The sequence below is a fragment of the Anarhichas minor genome, unplaced genomic scaffold, assembly GCF_050575085.1.
Source record: "Anarhichas minor isolate MPS153535 unplaced genomic scaffold, ASM5057508v1 ptg000033l, whole genome shotgun sequence".
Taxonomy (NCBI): Eukaryota; Metazoa; Chordata; class Actinopteri; order Perciformes; family Anarhichadidae; genus Anarhichas; species Anarhichas minor.
The window spans coordinates 15,388,137-15,410,000 of NW_027466479.1; the positions used below are offsets into that span (position 1 = coordinate 15,388,137).

General features: G+C 42.1%; 4 protein-coding genes across 11 annotated transcripts in view; 3 read left to right on the forward strand and 1 right to left on the reverse strand.

The window, feature by feature from the left end:
* Positions 1 to 2,317, forward strand: part of ppp1r9a (protein phosphatase 1, regulatory subunit 9A) — a 54,981-nt gene extending 52,664 nt beyond the window's left edge. Inside the window, exons 17-18 of the mRNA XM_076105518.1 lie at positions 480 to 662; positions 992 to 2,317. Coding sequence (XP_075961633.1) covers positions 480 to 662; positions 992 to 1,174 — 366 coding nt within the window. The 3' untranslated portion in view covers positions 1,175 to 2,317. The remainder of the gene's footprint in view (positions 1 to 479; positions 663 to 991) is intronic.
* A 1,966-nt stretch (positions 2,318 to 4,283) lies between these two features.
* asb4 (ankyrin repeat and SOCS box containing 4) lies at positions 4,284 to 6,834 on the forward strand. The gene is made up of 6 exons (XM_076106487.1): positions 4,284 to 4,556; positions 5,254 to 5,553; positions 5,634 to 5,876; positions 5,973 to 6,220; positions 6,316 to 6,429; positions 6,646 to 6,834. Exons 1-6 carry the CDS (start codon positions 4,379 to 4,381, stop codon positions 6,832 to 6,834), a joined length of 1,272 nt encoding a protein of 423 aa, XP_075962602.1. The 5' UTR covers positions 4,284 to 4,378.
* Positions 6,835 to 9,904: 3,070 nt separating this feature from the next.
* pdk4 (pyruvate dehydrogenase kinase, isozyme 4) lies at positions 9,905 to 16,904 on the reverse strand. Of its 2 annotated transcripts, XM_076106144.1 has the most exons (11): positions 16,488 to 16,904; positions 16,020 to 16,161; positions 14,612 to 14,683; positions 13,860 to 14,044; positions 13,403 to 13,492; positions 12,991 to 13,068; positions 12,271 to 12,347; positions 12,083 to 12,181; positions 11,811 to 11,924; positions 11,446 to 11,559; positions 9,905 to 11,100 (listed from the first exon to the last, which is right to left on the reverse strand). In XM_076106144.1, exons 1-11 carry the CDS (start codon positions 16,603 to 16,605, stop codon positions 10,957 to 10,959), a joined length of 1,233 nt encoding a protein of 410 aa, XP_075962259.1. In that variant the 5' UTR covers positions 16,606 to 16,904; the 3' UTR covers positions 9,905 to 10,956. The 2 variants fall into 2 exon arrangements, with proteins under 2 accessions (XP_075962259.1, XP_075962258.1); XM_076106143.1 differs by having other exon boundaries at positions 16,020 to 16,904.
* Positions 16,905 to 18,816: 1,912 nt separating this feature from the next.
* The window catches only part of dync1i1a (dynein cytoplasmic 1 intermediate chain 1a), a 48,869-nt gene continuing 45,821 nt past the window's right edge, over positions 18,817 to 21,864 (forward strand). For 3 of the 7 annotated variants that reach the window (XM_076105828.1, XM_076105830.1, XM_076105831.1), the window contains exons 1-4: positions 18,817 to 19,571; positions 20,565 to 20,690; positions 20,939 to 21,053; positions 21,491 to 21,590. In XM_076105828.1, the coding sequence (XP_075961943.1) occupies positions 20,571 to 20,690; positions 20,939 to 21,053; positions 21,491 to 21,590 (335 nt within the window). In that variant the 5' untranslated portion in view covers positions 18,817 to 19,571; positions 20,565 to 20,570. The other 4 variants (XM_076105829.1, XM_076105832.1, XM_076105833.1 and 1 more) reach the window with 3 other exon arrangements.

Genomic DNA, 21,864 nt, shown 5'->3' on the forward strand with positions numbered 1-21,864 from the left:
GAACACCACCTAAATACAAGCTAACAAAATGAACATTTAAAATGCACCATTTTTGGCCCATTGTATTCAAATGCTGGTCTAGGCTGTTGTAGTGTAAGCTATATTGATTTCCCTGTTAACAGCCCAGTCGTCTTCTGTTTATTTCAATGCTGCCACATTCAGAGTCTGGATATGATAGACGATGAGGTGAGACCTGTGTTCAACTGCATACATGTCTTTATGTGTCTGTTGCGTACAAGCCATTTGTCTGTGTTTCATTCCCACACATCATTCATGGTGATGAAGGATTTTCCCACAAAGCAGTATGTGTTGCTACAGAATACAGTTACTTGGGAAATGTCTTGAATGTGTCGTTGATTTCATCTGAGCTCATTAAGCATTCATTAAACATTATGTTACTGTATGTTCGAGTTGGAAAGATTTGCATCTTATCTGCCTCTTTTTCCCTGTCTGTCTCTCTTCCTGTTGTATGTGTTCAGATCCTAGACGAGGGACAGTCTCAGAAGCCGCATCACTGGCAGAACTGCAGCATCACTGAGTGGACCTCCCAGCAAGTGGCCCGCTGGCTACTGGGCCTCAACTTAGAACACCACATCCCAGAATTCACTGCCAAAAACATAGATGGAGAACAGCTGCTACAGCTGGAGAGTGCTGAGCTCAAGGTAAGTTCAAAGTGATTCATACATGCTCACATACACATATATATATATACTGTATATACCGTATATACTGTATATTAGAGAACACAGATATATCAGTACACATGTCAGCCAATGAGTGCAAGAAATTGCAGTATAGCAATGCCAAACATATGTTTGGGGGGATTTAAAAACAGTGCTGCCATTACATGGTTACATGGAGAGAGCAATGTTTATTCTTCAACTGTAAGATGTCACAAAATAAATGTAAGTGATCCTTTAAAAAAACGGTCATATCATAGACTATGAGGTGGAAAAGAGGAAAGATACTTATGGGGGTTTATTTGTTTCAGGCCCTTGGAGTTTCTTCTTCCCAGGACCGTGCCCTGATCAAGAAAAAGATCAAAGACCTTAAAGTTCTGATGGAGAAGGCCAAGAGGAACCGAGAGAAAGTGGAGAAACAACGCGAGAAGCTACGGAAGCGAGAGCTTGAGCAGCAGCAGAAAGAGGCGCACAAAGAAAGCACGGCAGAGTGAAGTGAATTGTTAGATCTCCGACCTCCCGCTTTACTGTAGCACCACACCAAGTAGCGTCTCGAGGAACAGAGCGTCAGGTCCCGCAAATGAACCCTGAGGGACGCCTGCTCAGTAGTTTAATAGTTCTCGCTGGTGGAGCCACACACCCAACTGTCGGAGACTGTTGAGTGACTTTTCCACCAAGCAAATTAAACCAAAACAAGCCGTTGGATAATAGGATCCTGCCCCGTTCAGTTGCCTCATTTTACTCCCATCCTGAGTTTTTTGGCCATTTAAGATTTACTCAGTTCTATTTATTTTGCTGTTTATTGCTGTAAATTAGGTTTATTTATTCATAGCTAGAAAAAGTCTGTGAAAAGTTTATCTCATCCTCATCCCAGATCATCTTGAGAGCCGTCTGTGTTACCCATAAAAGCTCCCGTAGACGATCATGTACAGTGATAATACAGATTCGTCTGCTGTACCATTTCAATAGACTTATGTATATCCTGTTCAGATACATAGCTCAGTGAAATTGCTCTCTTGCTTTGACAAAGCTCATACAGGTCAGGCCTGTGAGGGGGAATAAATGAGGCAGTATTCATCTCCCACCACTGGGTGTCCCCATGCTGCTTACTTTCACTACCGGAGGAGGCAACACTGGAACTTTCCAATAGGAGCTGAAGCAGGAACCAAGGGAGAAACAAACTCTCTCAGTACTTGCAAGGACACTGGAAGTGCATATACTGTAAATTGAACCTCTGCACTGGCTTGTCCAATGCTCCCTACAGTATACATGTACCATACTAAAGCAGTTCACAAAGTATGAATGACGACAAGGACATACTGTAACTCATTGGACTGGTTCTGATGGAGACTTCAGGTACAATGTAATCATGAAATTTGTAACTAACCAATCCTGTACCACAAAAACAAAACAAAAAATGGTAAAATGAAACTTCCTGCTTAGATGCATAATGTTGCTTCGACACGGCTCGTAACCTGCTTTTGACCTCTTTTTGTATTCTCTCTCAATAACAAAGTAATACCCCGCCACTGCCTGTAGAACTTCTAGAATAGTTAGAATAGTTTTCTGAACTCTACCCGCTTCAGTGTGAGTGTCCAAGCGTATACAGTAGACTAAATAAAGATTTATAATTGTTATTTTCTTTTCTTTCGTACAATTACAGGACAAAGTTCACCTTGCAAATTACTTTAATTCTGAAAAATATTTAGGAATGTTGCCATATAGACAAGTCATCTCTGTGATGGAGGACAGATGCAGTGAGTCCAGAAATTGTCTCAAAGATGATAACGCCTGATACTACTGATGCTACACTGGAAATTGTACCTGATAGATGCAATTTAGTTTTAATTTTCCTATGAAACTGGTTCGGTAAGACTTGAAACATGTTGATTTACTTGTTAGATATAAAAGAAATATACCTTTTTGAAATTGTTTTGACATGTGTACTTTATGCAATCCTTGTTTTAGGATTATGACGCTCACTGAGAGACATGTTCCCTGTGTTACTTCTTTAGCATTCCTCGAGAATCGTTCCGTAGGTTTACAGTAAATATAGAGACACCAGTGTCACCGTGATCAAAATGAAGGCAGCTTTGGTTATAATTCCCTTTTGTCTGAAAGGCCCTGCCTGGTGTACTGTTGACTGGTTAAGAGCAAGAAATATAGTAAGGGTTACAGATACCTCCATGCAATCCCACAGTAATACAGGTATCACTGATGTACTAATGTTATTATTTATTTATTTCTGTATTTAATGAAAGCAACTGACGACTGTTTATGATAAATTATTCAAAATGCGAGTATTATTAACACCTAACAATGATTTATCCAGAATTGTATGATTACTAACTATTGCTAAAACAATACATTTCATTAAAAGTGATTTAGATTCAAATGTTTTTTATCAAATGAAGGATTTAAAGTTTGAAAATACTCCCCCACCGTGCTTGTTGTTTTCCTCTAAAATAACCACAGCGCTGCTCCAGTGCAACTTCAATAAACTGCTCATGATGTGTTCTTATGGAATATTTTTTAACACTTGAACCTTTCTGTGAATACCCCCCCCTCTCCCCCCACCCCAGCCCTGTCAACTCAGTCCGCCGACTGCACTCTTTTTGACTCTTTTGTATGTATAGTAAAACACTGAGAGCAATATTCTGAACGAATCCTAAAGAAGCCTTGTTTTCTATCGTGACAGTGTGTGTGCACAGTTTGTCTGAGGGCTGAGGAGCTTAAAGGTCACACCTCAGGCCAAAATGTGTTTCCCGGATCTTTTCTTTTGTGCTTGACTGAGCTTGCCTGGCATGATGAAACCAACGTATGGATGAGACCCTGGTGCTCCTGGCAGGCGTTTGAGTCATGTCCGGAAGGGTTTGTCTTTCATGTATTAAAAGAGCAAAATATAATCACCCCAAACTGCTAGCCGTGCTTTCACTCTTTTAAAAAGCTGCGCTGCTTACTCTCCTCCTCCTTTTCTTTTGTCATTACCGTGCTCTCTTTTTCGCATCCTGAAAAGTTTGAAAGGGCAGCTACCCGTCACACTGAATAAAATGTGCAGTCACTGCTTTTGTTTCTTCTTTTTTTCCACCATTTCTCTGACTTCCTACACATAGTTTTTAGTGGTCATTTGTTGGCTAGGGACAGAAATCTCTGCCCCATGCAGCAAAACTGTTTGCAAAATGCATGTTATGACTGTATATGATTGTACATTTTTTTCATTCTTCTCTGTCTAGAATATCATGGGAAACCTGATAGTCATGTAAAGAAACAATAGAAGAGAACAAGCTGATTTGTTTGCCGTCCCTACGGCCTGCTGTTTTTACCATGTGACCATCCGCTGCCTGATGCCTTTCTCTTAGTGGACATCTCAGCAGACTGACTCCAGAACAGCCAGTCAGCTGTAGCTTTCCAGTACCTCCCTCTCTCCTTTCTATTTATATTCAGCCTAATTTCACTTCAGGCCTATTTTTTCCTCGCTGTCGGCTCCCTCCTGTCACTTGTTGACCCTCTTCAAATTCTTCCTCACACCCCTCCCATATCTGATGGCTGGGTTTTTGGAGTGTGGGTATGATTGACACCTTTATTATTATTTGTGTGTTTATTTGCAATCTCCTCCATGCTGTGTGGAGAGCGTTAGTGTCAGAGCCGGCTGGTTCGCCAGTGCCATACGAGGAGCAGTGCCTTCTTTCACAGAGCTTATGGAGGAGTTGAGCCCCAGACAACTGACTCTCAAACAGCTGAAGCGACAGTTCTTGGAGGCCCTGCAGGCCAACGACGCCCAAGAGGTCATGCAGATTCTGCACACTGGGACGCTAGACATTGACACTGTGCTAGAGGTGGAGGACCCCAGCATGGTGCTGGCCTCATACAAACAAGGTACGGAGAAAGTAGGAAGAGATTGAGCCACATTTCACCAGCAGCAATAAAATCAACGCTGATATACTGTATGTTTGTCAGACTATATCAAGCACTAAAGCCCTGAAATATGAGTTATCATGTGAGAATCCAGAATAAACAACAAGGTTGTGAGACATAGCTTTAACAAAGCATTAAGTTAGAAAAATAGATTGTAAACACACTCTGTAGTTTTTCCAGTAGGTGGTGTTAAATCCCCATTCATCCTAAAACTGGAAATGACAAACACTCGACACTAGCTGAATTACAATAACATGCTCAGGCTCCTGGGGATTAAACGTAATGCAATAAAAGAACAAAGCCATTATGAGATGTAAATCTAGTGTGAGTCAGAGTACAAGCACCTTTGACCCGTACTTGTACAGCTCTATAATATATTTCTCTATAACCTTGAACGTTCATGACAAACTACAACAATCAAAATTAAAAGTTTGTAAGAAGAAAAAAAACATTCTTAATTAATGTTATTATTTCTAAGTGAAGCCCAAATATTTCAAACCAGTAAGAAAAGAACAGAGGAAACGGCACAAACAGAAATCTGTGAAATAACCAGACAGTAACAGTTCTACGTTTGACCGGAAATATTGTGTTCCTGTCGGGCCCCAGTAGTCACTGGGATCCTGAATGATTAAGTAGTTAGTTGTCTTATTTGCTACAGGTTACTGGCTCCCAGGCTACAAACTGGAGAGGTCCTGGGCGATGGGTATTCATGTATGCGTGATGTACAATGCTGTGGAAACAGCGCTGGTGCTTCTTCAAGAAGGTGCCGCCATCAACCGGACGCCCAATGGGAAGACGCCGCTGCATGTGGCCTGCGAGGTCTCCAACGGTGACTGTGTCGCCTTGCTCTTGGCTCACAGGGCAAAAGTCAACAGCCTGTCGCTGAGCGGACACACCCCCCTGCAATACTGCATCACCAGGGAGTCTGTGGACTGTGCCAAGCAGCTTATCCTCAAAGGTCAGGAGGGAAGGATGAATGGATATTAGCAGATTAATGAAAGTGATACAAAATAACCATTGTTTTTTTCCCCCATGGAGGTGCCAATGTTGATATGCCCAGCCAAAACAATGAGGAGGACACACCTTTACACACAGCAGCCCGATTCGGCATCCCAGAGCTGATCGCTCTCTACTTGGCCCACGGAGCGTCTGTGAATGCAGTCAACTCTCTCCAGGAGACGCCCCTGATGACTGCGTGCTTCTGGTCTTTTGACTCTAAAGAGCAAACCTACAGCCAAGATCATCATCTTGTCTGTCGCCTCTTGTTGGATCACCAGGCTGGTCAGTTTTTGGGACTTTTGTACTTATATTGACATTGTGTACCATCCAGGGAATGCTTTGAGTTTTGTTTTCAACAACATTTTCCTTCTCTCCAAGATCCCAACCTCAGAGAAGAGGACAATAAAACAGCTCTTCACAAGGCAGCCTGGAACTGTGATCACGTCCTGATGCAGATGCTGCTGGAGGCCGGAGCTGACACCAGAGCCATGGACATCAATGGCTGTGCCCCTATTCAGTATGTCCTCAAAGTGACTGATGTCAGGCCCTTTGCCATACCTGAGCTCTGCTATCAGCTGCTGCTCAACCATAACGCAGCACGGATCTACCCACCCCAGTTCCACAAGGTACAGAGATGCAGACTTGCGTTTTTAGAAAATATTTTGCACATTATGAAGATTCTTGTGCAGTATAATAAAATGTTGTGTGCTGTTTTGTGCAGGTGTTGCAGACCTGCTACGACTACCCCGGAGCCGTAGAAATCATGATCAACTCTTATGAACGCATAAAGCCCACAAATAAGTGGAGAGCTGCCATTCCTGATGACTGCTACAAGGTAGTACAATGATAAACTGTACATGATTAGTATGCAGTATGTGTTCAGTGAGTAAGATTAACATTCTCTTGGTTAAAAACTAAAAAACAAGTAGGCCAGAGCCTAAGAAGCTGTGTAAAGAGATCAATTGTTTTGTTTTGAAAGGTGGGGTTTTATAAATGATTTACAATCCTGATAAGATGTAAGATCAAACCTGTTTTTCTCTTGCTCACTCAGCGACACAAAGACTTCTACGACTCTTTGTTTGCTGTTTGCACCAACTCTCCTCGGAGCCTGCTTCACCTGACCAGATGTGCCATCAGAGCCAGCCTGGGTGGGTTCTGCCACAGAGGTGTAGCACAGCTGCCTCTGCCATCTCCCATAAAGCAATATTTACTACTGGAACCTGAGGGGCTACTGTACTGATGAAGCCTGTCACCTGACAGTTTTAATAGAAACATCTTCCTGTCTGCTGACTATGGAAAGCAAAAAGCCTGCTATTTGGAGCTGGTACTAACAGGTGTCTCTTTTATATTTTTGCTTGTCATTCCGAGAGGAGTTTGTCTGGAACATACAGAAATCCCTCTTTGACAGTACAGAAGAAACTACATGCAACTTGTCTTTGCTGGAGTAGAACTTTAATCACATGACTACCATTAAAAGTGATTTATAGATGGTGGTTTGAGGCTGCACGTGAGAGAATTGATTCACTATTCATCCAGACATACACAGAGATTTGAGGGACAGGTGAGGAAATAGCAATCCACTGATTAAAATTGTTGTGCTAATTACGATAGTAATAATCATTTATAGTGATGGACAAGTGAGGATTTTTGTCCACTGGGTCACATGGAAGCACCGTCAATCTCCACAACTTCTCTTTCTGTAATCCTTCCATTATGTATATCAGTGGAGGTACTGGTTTCTTTGACGGTGGCATGAGTGTCAGTAAATACAATTAGTCTTGTCTCTCTATCACAGTGTTGCCACATACTTCAGAGGATCCATATCTACCTGGCAACCAGCCTTAATGCTCACTCTCGGGCTAATGCTCTCGCGATACCCCTTTATTTGCTGTACAAACACTTGACAAAGCCCTCCACAACAAGTGCTTGTTTCTTCCAGTAGACTGCACATGAAGTCATGTATATGGGACCGTTTTTGTTAGCCAGAAATAAAATAAATAATTCTCTCAACTCTCTCTAAACAGAGGCCACTCTGCAAAAACAGTGCTGGTAACTTAAAGACGCTAAATTTGATATCCAGAGCATTGACAGCAAACTATTTGCTATGTGAAGATGTAGTGGAGTAATGTCTACCTGAGCAGAGAATGAAGTCGCTCTCCTCCCGTGTGTGTGTGTTGTTAGCCGAGCTTCTCTGTTCTTTGTTGAAATAGGCTGCGTGTTATTTTTAGTGCATGTTGGTACATATGAGCGTGCTCCACTGGTTAGCTCACGGTTGCTGCTCTGCACTGCTTTCCTACGACGGTTAGAGCTAATAACGCCATCCTGACTCACTGTGTCGTCGTGGAAGAATAGTGCACACATTTCTGTTCCCCCCCCCCCCTTCAGGTAAACACAGTTAGCTCTGTCAGCACTGTTGCCTTTGTTACCACTGTTAGTTGCAAGCTGCCGGCTCAGCCTTCGCCATGTTGTGAACCACGTGGAGGCTCTAGATATGCTCTGAGTTTGGTATAGAGAACCTTTAATACCCTTGTCAAGTTTTAGAAGAATCTCCACCTTAACTCAACACAAACTTTTTTTTCCATCCCGACTTCTAGATTAAAGGAAGACCACTAAAGTACTTTAAAAAGTCTCAGGTAAACCTTAAATTGTGACCTGCGCCAATCAGCCCATTCACAACAGCATGCTGTAATGGTGTGAGCATCTCGGTCTATTTTATCAAGGTGTAAAGTCTAATTTGACATGGGGAGATAATATCAGTGTATATTAGAGGAAAGCACTCATGCGACTGAGGCTGCTGCCTGGAGAGAGAAGCCCTGCTGATCTATTGTATGGTGTTTTTGTTGAAGAGGAGAATGGGGAGAAAGGAACTGGAGCTTTTTCTTCCTCTCCAATGATACAGTGCACACATAGCAGACATACATTTTAGATTGTTACTATAAAGGAATAACTAAGACAAAGATATCATTTTTTTTTCCTGCAAACATTTTGGAGAATGATAGGAATTGAAAATCCAGTTTCCACATTCTTTGAATAATCCGGGTAAAGGAGGCCAGTGTCGCATCAGTGACCTCACCATCTTACAACAGTTGCTTGTTCTTTTGATGTGCCAGTGTTATTATTACCAAACCTATGGCAGTCCATAGGTCATATATGTAAACAGGTGTGGCTGAGCTCTGTTGGTCGGCATGTGTACCAGACATCTTCTGTGGAGGGAACATCGTCTGGATGACTGAAGGGTCAGGCCTGGTTCCCTGTACTCTTAAAATAGACCAGTAAAAGTCAGGCAGAGAGAGCCTATATTCTTAAATCATGTATTAATAATAATAAAAATACATAATAACGGGAAGTGGGAAATTGGCTTTTAACTCAACTTGAATGCAGTGGTGATTCTGACATTGCAGCGATCTCTTTTTCTTTGCTCTTATCTTTGAGAGCGAGCTTGCATAATGCTGTGTTTGTAATCATACCTGAATGAACTGGAAAACAGAATTCAGAGAGACAAGCAGAGAAAAGGCACAAAACCCAGAGTAGAGTGTGGCATGTGGGCACACTAATGACGGGGCAGGACAGCCTGTTCTCAAACCCCTTTTGGCAGCTGGTCACGGAAAAAGCCACTGAACTGTGTCCGAGATGGTGACAAACAGAGCAAAGTTTCTGAAAACAAACTGTGGGGACAGAAGAGGGGAGTCAGGGGGACAATGATCATGCAACAACTTCCTGCGATGTTGCACAGAGCAGTGGCACACAATGCTATAAACAGCAGAATCTCTAGTCACGTGTTGAGAAGTGAGATTTTTATTTTCTATATTCACTGGTCCTTCTACTGTGGCGACACGGTACAGAGTGGTGTTTATACGGTATCAAATGCAAAGTGTCTGTTGGTGCAGAGACAGTTTACAAATCATCTGAAGTTAGTGAGTTCATATTTTAATCAACAAGCTCTCAATGCAATTCTAAATGCTACAAACTTGGCAAAGACATAATTGGGAAGTACAGTGTATGTTTGAAAGTATGACCGCTAATGGGGACATGGAATATGTGAAATTGTTAGATACAGATAAGGCAATATCTGTTAGATCAATACATCTTGCATATAGCATTGTGTGTGACAGCAACACTTAACTTTGTGTGTATGTGTCATCCCAGAAAGCTCAAATACAGTTCTCTGTAGATCACCATTCAACCCACAGACCTTCACACCCTTTAAAGTAAGTCATTTAAATGTACAACACATGCATCATCACGCAGCACTTGATATTATCAAATGAATGTGCAGTTCTAGACAGTTGCTCTTTGAAAACACTAAAAACTTTCTTGTATAATGTTTAAAAAGTGTGTATTTCAGTTCTGTGTCAACAGAGGAAAATTGTTATTGTGGAGGTCATGGTTAATTTGGCAGTTTTACATTTCAAATACAAATATTCACAGTTCAACCATATATATTCATTTAAAATATGTTGCAATACTATGTTTCAGCCATTAACCTTCTCCAGAAAGGCACACTCTATTTTACCATGTGGAACTCAACATCCATCAATCATGTTAACGTCACATATAAAAGAAGCTAAAAGACTGAAATGGAACAATTGACTTTACATTGATGTGATTTTACACCAAACATAACCAGTGCAAATTCTGCGTATAGTGCCTCTGAAATGCTGTAGTTGTAGTAGAACTGAGCCACAATGAAATGCTGTAGTTGTGTGAATCAATGCTGGAAGTTACGAAGGACTGAAATGCTTACATGTACAAAAGTGGAGAAACAGACTTTGCTCCCTTTGTGTTAATGCTGGAGCCGTTGAATGTTTCCCCACTCTAATGACCCAGCTGCAGCTGGCTTTGGATGGGTTTTTCTAGGCCTTGATAATTATTTAATCGAATGCAAAATTGAATTAAACTTCCTTACGTCTTACGATTGTGAAATTATATGCTTTGAAAAAAAAAAAAAATGGACATAAACACAAACAGCTTACTTACAAAGTGTAACTGGGTTATTGTAACTGAAAGGTGAGTGTGGCAAAAGAAGATTAATACTTGTTTTCATTTCCATTAGCAGCCCGTAATCATCGTACAATTACATGAAAATGCTTTGAGGCTGGTAGTAATAGTTCAGTTCAGTTATTTCGGTGCATTTATCTGGTTCTTGACACCAACAATGACCATTTCCCTGCATCTAGGCTTCTCTCTGTGAGAAATTAATCCACATTCCGCGTACACAAGTCCAGCTCCAGTAGCATGCTGAAGGCCTTTGGTGCCTTTCCCCCACTTACAGAACAAGTTTGTCCATTTCCTCCAACATGGACCCTTTTCTTTTTAATTCTAAGATTCATTAATTCAAACTATGTAAGACTTCCGTCCACCATCACAGAGTCCCCTTGGAATTGCCCATTTTCTTTGGATCCTTGCTGGGCATGCACCAGTCGTCAGCCTCTATGCTCGTCTGGTAATGCCGTAAGGCTGACTTGTTGAAAACAGGAAGTCTCTCCACTGATTCTGAGGACAAAGCCTGTGATACAGAACAGAAGGCAACCTATTAGTCCGCATCCTTATCACACAGACACGTCTGCCTGAATGAGAGTGAGATCCAGTTCCTACAAAGTTCACTCTGTGCTTGATTTACCGGTTTAAGTAGAGACAGCAAAGGTCTCCTGACATGGAACATGAGCTGATTTATAACTCACGACAACACACATTAGTTGCGCAAGGAATGTTTTACAAAGTTACTTTACATCTGCTACCACTCAGTCAATCCAGGCTGTGTTGTTGACAGTACATGCATATTTGAACTCTACACCAACTAGGCTTTTGAAGGTTATTGTTGACGTGTGTTTGGAGGTAGTGGAGTTCTCACCTTCAAGTATATGACAGCTGAGGTGCCGTAACCCTCCATAGAGTAGAGCTGCAGGTCTCCCTGGAAGTACTTGGCATACAGACGAGAGATGGGCAGGCCATAGCCAAAACCAGCCTGACGGGAAAACAACAGGGTCACATTGAAAACATAGTGTGGACACTGTGGAGGGGTTGTGTTGTAAACAGGTCTTCAGTTTATCTAACGGTTACAGTTTGCAACATGCTCAGTTGTGTGAGTCTGTGATAGAAACAGGGAGATCTACCATCTGGTTGACTTTTAATCCCAATTTAAAATGTTTGTAGTCTCGTAGCACAACGTGTACTGACGAAGACACTCATCAACACCGAAGACAGGTTCAGCCTCACCAGTGGTGCATTGCGAGGGTTGTCCTCGTGGACTGGACTCGGAGCCGTGGAGTACATGTAGCTGAACAGACGCTCAATCTTCCTCAGAGGGACTCCCCCTCCTCTGTCAGACATCTAAAAATTAAGGAGAGGTATGTTAGTATAGTTGATGGAAGTGAATGGTGCAACAACACTTGTTTGTACGTATCATTTGAACTCTGGTTTATCCCTGTGTTATTCCCGCTGCACAATACTGATTCTATAACTGAAGTTGTCTATCTTGACTCATCTACCTTGATAGTGAGGTCCTCAGTTCCCAGGGAGACTCGCACTTTGATCGGGGGCAGCGTTAGGCTCATCTCGTGGGTCTCCACTGTCGCTCTCATGGCGTTCTGACAGAGAAAACGATGACAAAATGAGTGAGCGGACACACGGTGAGGAGTAACATCCGTCTGGTGTTCAGGCTTGTTTGGTACTGTACCTTGAAAAGCTCAAACAGCATATGGTACAGATGGGATGGCACGTAGACAATGTGGAGGGGCTGGTCGGGGTTCTTGGCTGTGAAAAAAATGTATAATACTGATCATATGGATGGCACTATATTCAAACTATGACAAATCTGAAACCCAGACATCCTGACTGGAAAGCACACCAGTGGGTGAATGCAGACCTCTGGGACAAATGCCTGCTTTATAAAACAACATATTAACTCTGGCCAAGTGTGTACAGTTTGTATTCAAAGCTCTGGTACATGTTCTGACTGATATACTGTGTATTGTAATAAACTACATATTCTATTAATGTATACAGTATAAGAGTCTTTTTTTATGCATGTAATCATACAACCCACAGTTTTTAATGTTATCCAACCCCAGATGTATGAGCAATATATATGAGGAACATGATACAATGTTAAGGTTCATCTGTAGATAACTGTTCAAAGTGAGGAATGTCTGATGCTGCATTAGCTCTTGGCAGACCCAGCTAACAGGACATTGACACAAAGGGTTTCACTTGAACCAACAAAGATTGACTATAGTATAGAAGAAGGTTCAGTTCAGGAGCACAGCAGTGAAACTATCCTCTCACACAGACAGCTACTGCAGAAACTATGCAGGCGAAACAACAAAGATACAGTATAGACAAGAGTAACTTTTAAAGAATGCAAATAGGGAAATTGTGGTTGTTTTGATAGACTTACAATTGACTTCTGTGATCTCCATATCAGGAGAAGTCAGGTAATATTGCTCACAAAGCATCTTTGACGTCTCATAGGCATCTAGAAAGTGAAATAAAAATAAAAATAAATCATCTGTGGTTACTTTACACCGTGAGAGATGGAGAACACTATTAGAGGACATTATGGTTTCTATCTTTGAAGCAGTTTACACTAACATGCAGAATACTATACTATACTATACTCCAAATAGAAATAACAGCTCCAATTTAATATGAGGGTCTATTCACTTCCCACCTTGTGTACTGACTCTAAAAATATCAAATAATAAAAGGTCAAACAGTCATGAATAAAAGATAACACATCCAGCGTGTGTGTGTGTGTGTGTGTGTATGTATAGACAGCAGTATTGGAGCCGAGGGAAATCATTCATTACCTTTTATTACCTCCACAACGTCACAGCTGGGGTCGATGCTGCCAATATGTTTAGGATGGGCTGGGTTCACACTGCCATCAAAGATTAATGCTACAGGGCAAAATGCAATAAATGTGTGTGTGACTTAAAAATACGTATAGACACAATTCACTGTCCCTAGATGTTGTGAATATTAAGTCAAATATGAAGCACATGTCCAGTTTGAAGTGTTGTATCATTCAGTGAAATAAAACTACTGACAAGCTATGATGGTAAGTTGGGTGTCTTTTCTACAGCGTTAAATCTTAAAAATGAGATCGGACACAATCACACAAACAAAGTACAAAATGCGCTGTGACATTTCAAACTGCTCGTAAACATTATCGGCACTTTATTGAGTTTGATTTAAGGACATGAGCTTCGAATGTGAGCAACCGTGTTGATTAACTCACAGTGAATGACAGAGTGCTATACTGACTGTGCTGGTTCATGAGCATGCGCGTGGAGATGCGGCTCATGTAGAAGCGGTCCAGGAAGTACTGAACGTTCTGGTTGGTGACGGGGTCCACGCCGAAGGCGTCCTTGTACTCCACCACACCCTGAGCCATGGTGGGCACCACGTTGTTGTGCCGATTACGGACGTGCACCAGAGTCTGTGTAAAGCTGAGGGCGAAGACATGACGGTCGTTTGAGTATTTGAGGGGTTGTTAGCGTACCGGGTTTGTTAGTATACCTTCACATCAGTGAGAATGGCATGCCTGCTAAACAAAAGGGCCGAGATTTGAGTGAAAAAGAAAGCTTCAGAAAGCTGTACAATGAGGTACGAGAACATGAGTCTGATCGCACTCTCGACTGATCTGAACTTTGCAACATGAGGTAAAAAATTTGGCAGTTATCAAGTAATTACAGAATTACTGGATTGGTAACAGCTACAAATCAACTAGACAGGGAATAATATTCTCTATACGACATTCACAGCATTAATATAGTGGCGACAAACGTTTTGAAATGTAAAGATATTGTGGAGTACTGGTTGTCTACCCGAGCACAGAATTAAGTTGCTTTTCCTCTCTGTGTGTGTGTGTGCTGTAATCTGCCAGGCCGGCTGTGCAAGCCTTTCAGTGCATAGTGCATGTGAGTTCACCCCGCTGCTCTGATTTTTGAATTGAATGCCTTTAAAGTTTACAGAAGCAATATGTATGCACCAGAAAGCGTCTGTAAATGACTTACTTTGTCAGGACATCCTTATCATCCGGATCCTTCTCTAAGAAATCTACAATCTCCAACAAACTCTGGGAATACCTGGCGGACACAAAATAATGGATTTTACAAGAAATATACAGAAACAAACTCAACTAGTTGTTTTACTGTAAATCAAAATGGTGATTAGGCCACATTCATGTGAAAGCATTAAAAACTAATCAGCAAACAGACATGGTAAAAAAAAATATCGTAACCAGTTAAACAACGGTGTAATTAGGCATTGAGCATTTCCACATGATTAGAATAACGCTCTCCTCTTTAAATACTAGATGCTTGTTTTATCACAGAATGTATCTGGAGGCCAGTGGACGCAGACGTGCTGAGCTCAGTGAGTCACACTCTCAGTGGAGGGACTGGGTGAAAGGTGAACAGCAGTGTGGTTTGTCCCTCCACTGACCTTCAGCTCTCACACTTTGGACTATGTCCCGTCATTCCAACAGCTGTTGAAATAAACTTTTTGGAGGCTTTACATTTTGACAAGCTTGATTGAAAATATCAAGGCCGTGACAGCAGAGAAAAGAGAAGAGAAAGCCGGAGGTCTTATGTAAAGGGTGGGGATTGTGCTAATTGTTCCCGTGTCTTAACATGACTTGTGCAAACATACTCGACACGCGAGGGTAACGTCTGCAGGGCACATGCAGTGTCATGTCAGGAAGTAGCAACTATGACGGAAAATCAAACTCCAAGTGAAAAAGGATTACAGCTATTCTGCTAACAGCTGAAAACACACAACAGATGTAGTTCTCCTGCACATGCACACCTATACTTGGCTGCACCCTCTGTGTTTACAAGCTTATTGTGTGTAAGCTGTGTGTGTACCTTGAAATCGGTGCGTGTGCACACAGATTAACACTCGCCGATATAACTGTAACTGTGTGAGGGTTTTGTGACCACAAACAAATGCTGCCATGCACCAAGTGGTATGCATATCCTTCAAAATTCAAAATCGGTGCTGCATCTTTGTGATACAACCGAATATATTATGGTATATTACATAGGAATAGCATACAAACATGACCGCCAGTGCATTGGTCTGTGCACAGACAACATGATGGGGAGGAAGGAGGCAATTTGACGGTGACGGAGCATCAGCGGCAATGTTTTCATATCTGTGAGCGTGTGACGAGGTGGATTCACCAAAACTAAAGGAGGACAAATTGCATGAATGCACCTGTTGATGCTTTGAGAAATAGTGACAGGTCTTCAATAACGCTGACACTACTGTTGCATAACTATCAGCTGCTGAAACAAGTGCAACGTCTTGCCTGGGAACCCTGAAAAATAAACAACAGACATGCAATAGGACTCTCGTGCTACAGTTCCTCTGAACCCTATTGTTCGTGATGTGCAGGAAGAGCTATTTATTTTATCCCACCAGCTGATGAGGAGTTTTAGGGACGGAGTGCCCAGGAGCTTGTCGGGGAGGAAATCAATCTCCTTCATGATGTTGGCCAGTCTGACAGGAAGCTCCTGCCGCAGGAACACAAAAGAGGTCTTCTCACATGCATTGGCCGAGCCTGCAGACACGTGAGGGGACAGAGAGACACTGAGCAAACATACAATCAAATAAATAACACAGCAACCTTTCCTAAACATCAACATGGAAATGACATCCAGGATTTTTTTTTGTGTGTGGACTGGATCTGTCCTTGGATGGAGGAACCAGCAGCAGTATGTGTATTCTTTTTTTTTTTTTTTTTGCAGAGGGAACAGCATCAAACCGGTCAATGATCCGTCAACGACCAGCTGTCAGGGGGTTGTGTAACTGCCCTGTGAGTGTGCTACAGAATGATATAACATGCAAACAGTGTCCGACTGAATCGATACTCCTCGAAACACTTACCGAAGTCAATAAATTGCTTCATAGACAATGGAGAGGGGGAGAACTTAGCAAACCTCTCCACTTGCTTTGGTATCCCTGAGACGGAGCTGCTTTTCAGCAGAAGCTGAGCAAACTTCATTTTTCCTGTCTTTTAATAACAGACTCCAGTCCAGTCAGTGTTTTAGGGGACAATCTGTTCTTCCTCTCTGCAGATCGCTCCACTTTGAGGACCGGCAGCCAGCAGGGCTACAGCTCGGCGTCGTGCAGGAACCCCTTGGTTAAATGAACATAGTCTCAGATGCTGGTTATGAGTTCCCCATCATTGTTTATCTTTTGTTTCTCGAGCAGCGTCCTTGCCTCCCGACAAGCTGATCGTGTGCCCTTCAAATGCAACTGGTAACGGTGTGCTGGTGAGTGTTGCTGTTGTTGGGCGGGAGGTAGGAGGGATTGACGTTGCAAGCAACCAATGGGCGCCTGGATTTGGAGCACGTGGTGGAGGAAGTGTAGGTTGAAAACACAGCAGAGAAAGTCAGAGGCAAGGATATATGTTTGTACAGGAACGGGTTTGTTTTTCAATCATTTTGTCTCCAGTGTGGGACTGGAAAGCACGAACCATAGTGACCATTATCTTGTCGTATGAAAAAATAAACTTAAGTGGGAGAAAATCAAGGAAGAGAGTAATTAAAGGTCCGTATTAGATCAATGGTAACGCGGCCGCCATCGCTAAGAGAAAACAAAGAGAAAGGCAGCGCCATGGAGGAACAATGAATGTGAACAACAGAAACAGGACATCTAGCTTAATGGGAGGGAAAGAGAGGCAGAGACAACAAAACATGGAAGACGAAGAGCTGAAGGTCCCATTTAGTTTTGGAGAGTTAAAAAGCAGTTACAACAGAATATGTATTAAAGGAAGATTTTTCAATTACTCCTCATAATTTGATCATGTAAATGTAGTAAAAGCTTATATCACTAACGTTTTTGATTTGGAAAGAGATACGACATGCTCTGGAAAGTCATTGGGCATTGGCGGTAGAGCGTATTGGGTTTTTATATGACAGGGAAATGCAAGTAAGAGCAGGTGCAGAATGTTTCAGTGTATATATGGTGGAAAATGGAACTGCCCAAGGTAGTGCATGTAGTCCATTGTTACCCAACATAATGATCAATTACATCTTCTCTCAGGTTGACCAAAGCGTAGGAAGATCTTTGCAAAGGGGTGACGGGGCTCTGTGGATAAGAGGCCGCAGTGCATCTGATGTCAATAAGAAAATGCAAGCTGCAACAGTTGAAGTAGGAAAATGGGCAAGTAAATGGGGATTAAATGTAGCAAAAACAAAAGTACTGTGTTTCTCAAGACGGCATAAAATCACACCCATCTCCTAAAATTGTATGAACAGCCTATTGATCGAGTAAAATATGAGATTTCTTGTAAAAAGGTCTTCAATCTACTTTGTTGCTTGCCAAGACAGAAGTAAGGAGAAAGTTGAGCATCTCTGCTAAATATATACTCGGCACCAATGAGATCTGTCTTTGACTGGACATATAACATGTCAGCAGCAGAATCAAACCTCAATAAGTTGGATGTATTATGTATTATGTATTACAAGTTCTGGCCCTGAAAATTTGTATAGTGCATCATTTAAAAAACCTCCAGTATGAGCGATGCAGGTGAAAATGGGTGAAATGCCTTTGAGGATAAGGAGAGTGAAGTTAATGCTTGCATACTGGGTTAATCTCCAGAGGCAATGTGATACACATGCTGCCAAGAGCATTTAAACAAACTGCTGGGAACATAAAAGAAAAGTTTGGGGTGGATTGTTTATGCAAAGGCAGAAAGCATAGGATTACGTCAATTACAGTACAGCCCCACAATTTCATCTTTTTTCCATTCCTCTCTGGCTGTTCCTCTTGCCAAGCAAAGACCTCAACATACAACAGGAATTGAAGGACAAGTCAGATCGGCTTCCAGTATGGCCCATAGTCCAGAACTATTTGGATCAGCACTTTTTAGAATCTGTGTTACAATAATAAATACTATTGTATACTCCTGTGTGAATACTTGATGAATGAAACGTGCTCAGTGTTTTCTCATTTAGTTAAGATCTTTAGTGCAAAATGAATGAATATCTTACACTGACTATGTTTACATGCGTGCACACAAATATTTTCTTGGGAAAAAACAGCAGGCAAGATATACTGTGAAACATATATATATACTGTATATATATATATATATAGGTGTATTATGTTTTATTTATTTTTTCTAATTTTAATTTATTTTACACTCCAGTCCAGTTGGGGGCGGTAATGCACCTCTAGGCTGGGTTGCCGAACCGCCAATAAACACTAACGAAGAAGAAAAAGCAGTAGAAGAAGAAGTAGTACCCGTAGTGCTGTAACAAAACAAAAGCTTTTATTACAGCATCACCTATCGACGAGCCACTCGAAAAACGTGTCTACGTGTTTTTCGTTTTTGTAAATGAAATAAGTCAGCTGATAAAAGCACATTTCTGATCGCACACGGATCTTCTTCAGCAGAGACACATTTGGACCAACCGTTGCAACATGCAATGACCGTAACGCTGCTCTAGCCAACATATAAATTACGCTATCTAATACTCGCAAAGTGTTCAACCACGAGCCACTTTACTTGTCTAAAAAAATAAAAATAAAAGACGGTATTTTTAAAGAGTGTCAAACATGTGTCTGTTTGTTTTTGGTACTCCAACGCACTTCTCCAAACGGCCAGAAGATGGCGACATTGCAAAAGCCACCAGACGATGACAGTGCGTGTCAGAGGAGGTGGGATTGCCTCTCCTCCTCCTTATCTTCCTACTCTTCCTAGGGATGTGTCGGCGTGCGGTGCACCTGTTTTGTGTATTATATGGGTCATCAACCGCTAAGATGCTGTGCTTTGACCGGTGCCATCAATAGCCACACGAAACGGTTCAAACGACCTCTCCGGTGGTTCCCGACAGGCCTCGATTCCCTGTGACTTCACGTTTGGTAGACTGTGTGTTGATTTGTATCTCTTTCTTTCGGGGTGCAGCAGTGACACAGCATCTTTTGCCGGCTGACACATCATTATCTGCACGAGTGGACAAGGTACGAGTGTTACAAGAACAGTGCGTCATACGGTCATTCGCGAGGAGAATTATCCCCTTTATGTTAATTGCTCGCTATCTGAACCCACAGTATTTTTAGGGAAGGCCTTAAACGCAGTTTAAATGTCTTAATTTGTGATTAGCTGGCTGCGAGTGCATATTCCCCTGCCAATATATGTACTTCAACATGCCTGTTTGTTGAGGACACATTTAATGATGTCATTTGTGTTTTCTGTCATGGTTATATACCGTACCTTTTTAGTTATTTTCTTATTAATTGTACCAAATAGCTTTAGCAGACGTTGTTAAACCTCCAGGGTCAAGTGTCGTCTACACATGTGCTAAATCCCTGGTGAGGGTCGGTGCAGACTGATGCAGATGTGCAGACTGATACAGATGTGCAGCCCACCTTACTGTAATAAATCACAGCATTCTCAGGGAGCCTTTTCAACATCCTGACTACCGTAAGGCTACATTTAGGTTGTTTTTGATAAAATGTATCGAACTAGTATATCCTGTATGTACCAAAACGAGAAATGTGGCAATAGAGGTATGAATCACAGAGTAGTTTAATGCACATTAAAAGGTTTGTTGAGTTATTTAGAGTACTCTGTTTATTTTGATTAAGGTAACATAAGTGGCTGTCTAAATATAGCCTGCACACACTGGACTAGTTCCAGTATATAATAAGAGAAAAGGTATTATTGTCACACCAATGTGGAAATCCCTCTCGGCCCAGTGTGGCGTAGTATTGACAACTGTTTTGCCAATATGAAGTTCGTTGTGGTTTGCTGAGCCAGCAAAGTTATGGATCTACTGTACTGATGGATGTATAACTGCCACGCCCGGTGTGTTTTCTGTATCATCGCTGAGGCTCACTTGATGAACGTATACTCCTTCACACTGTATCACGTTATATAATGAAACCTGAGCATATTGTGACAGCGCCACGCCAAAGCTCATTCCTGCCCGTTCCTCTCTCTCTCTGTTGAAGGACGCCATGTCGGACAAAAGTGACTTAAAAGCAGAGCTGGAGCGCAAGAAGCAGCGCCTCGCCCAAATCAGACAGGAGAAAAAGATCAAGGAGGAGGAGAGGAAGAAGAAAGAGGTAAGGAAAAAAGTGAGTAACTTCACACAACTGGCACTCATACTGTATGGCACTCTGGTATGTGTCGATTGCTTTTTGTCAGGCCGTGACACGTAAAAGGCTGAGGTTGTGTGTGTCCATACGTGCGTACAGTCATCTACGTGTGTGCAGAAGGTTGGTTATTGGACTTTTTTTTTTTTATCAAAAATGAGCATGCACGTGTTTGCTTGTCCTTTAGGTCATGGCGAGTGAGCTAATGTTTTTCTGTGTATCCTGAGCAGTCAGAGAGCCAGCAGAAGAGAGAGGCCGCCCCAGAGGACTCCGACTTGGACCGAAAGCGCAGGGAGACCGAGGCCCTGCTACAGAGTATTGGCATCTCACCGGAGCCTCCACTAGGTACCGTAACCCGCACACCCCACACAGTTAATGGATCCTTCAAGGTTCTTTCACTTTTCTCTTTTGATTGTACTGCAAAATGTTTAGTTAATTGTCACAATAACTCCAGTAAAAGTTAGCTTGCTGCTTCTGAAACTACACCAAACCTCATTAATTACAGCCCAAAAAATCTCGGATGAACCTTTTAATGATTAGACTCACCAAGCAGATCTTGAGCAGACCTAAGATTTATTTATAATGCATCTTCAGAAGAAGTACAAATGTGTCACACGAATCAACAATGCGTTTGATGCTCTGCCCTTCCTCTCCTTTCTTCTTTAACATTTCTTTTATTTGTCCATCACCGGTTTTACTTTGTTGCAATTCATCCAATTTCTTTTGAGCAGTCCATTCTTTGCAGCCTTTAATGTTAGATTCATGTTGTTTTCATTATTTAGTCCCGACCCCTGTGTCACCCTCCAAATCAGTGAGCACACCCAGTGAGACGGGGAGCCAGGATTCAACCGATGGAGGAGCAGCAGCAGCAGCAGCAGGCAGGTAGGCCAAAATCACACACTTCATGCCCACGTTCAGTGTCAGAAGTCTCTGTTGACTATGAGTCTCATTAAAGAAACGTTAAAGATGTGAAAGACGTATATCGCACTAGAAAAAACAAATCAAGTGGCCTAAAAATGATGATAATGTGGAGTTGCTTTGGGTATGTTTTGGCACATTGTCACCTTTGACACATATTCCGTTTCTTTTCTTGCCAATGGCACAACAGGCTTAGGTAAGGATGGGTGTCCCCAGTGGTGAGGTCGTGGTGCCCTCT

Excerpts from the sequence above, each read along its gene's own strand:
- pdk4 (XM_076106143.1), bottom strand. The coding sequence starts at position 16,360 with ATGCTGTTCCCTCTGCAAAAAAAAAAAAAAAAAGAATACACATACTGC. Across the intron at positions 14,684-16,019 it reads CTAAAACTCCTCATCAGCTG|GTATTCCCAGAGTTTGTTGG; the intron begins GTGGGATAAAAT and ends TGTGTCCGCCAG. Across the intron at positions 14,045-14,611 it reads GATAAGGATGTCCTGACAAA|CTTTACACAGACTCTGGTGC; the intron begins GTAAGTCATTTA and ends CTTCGCCCTCAG.
- asb4 (XM_076106487.1), top strand. The coding sequence starts at position 4,379 with ATGGAGGAGTTGAGCCCCAGACAACTGACTCTCAAACAGCTGAAGCGA. Across the intron at positions 4,557-5,253 it reads GCTGGCCTCATACAAACAAG|GTTACTGGCTCCCAGGCTAC; the intron begins GTACGGAGAAAG and ends TATTTGCTACAG. Across the intron at positions 5,877-5,972 it reads CTTGTTGGATCACCAGGCTG|ATCCCAACCTCAGAGAAGAG; the intron begins GTCAGTTTTTGG and ends CTTCTCTCCAAG.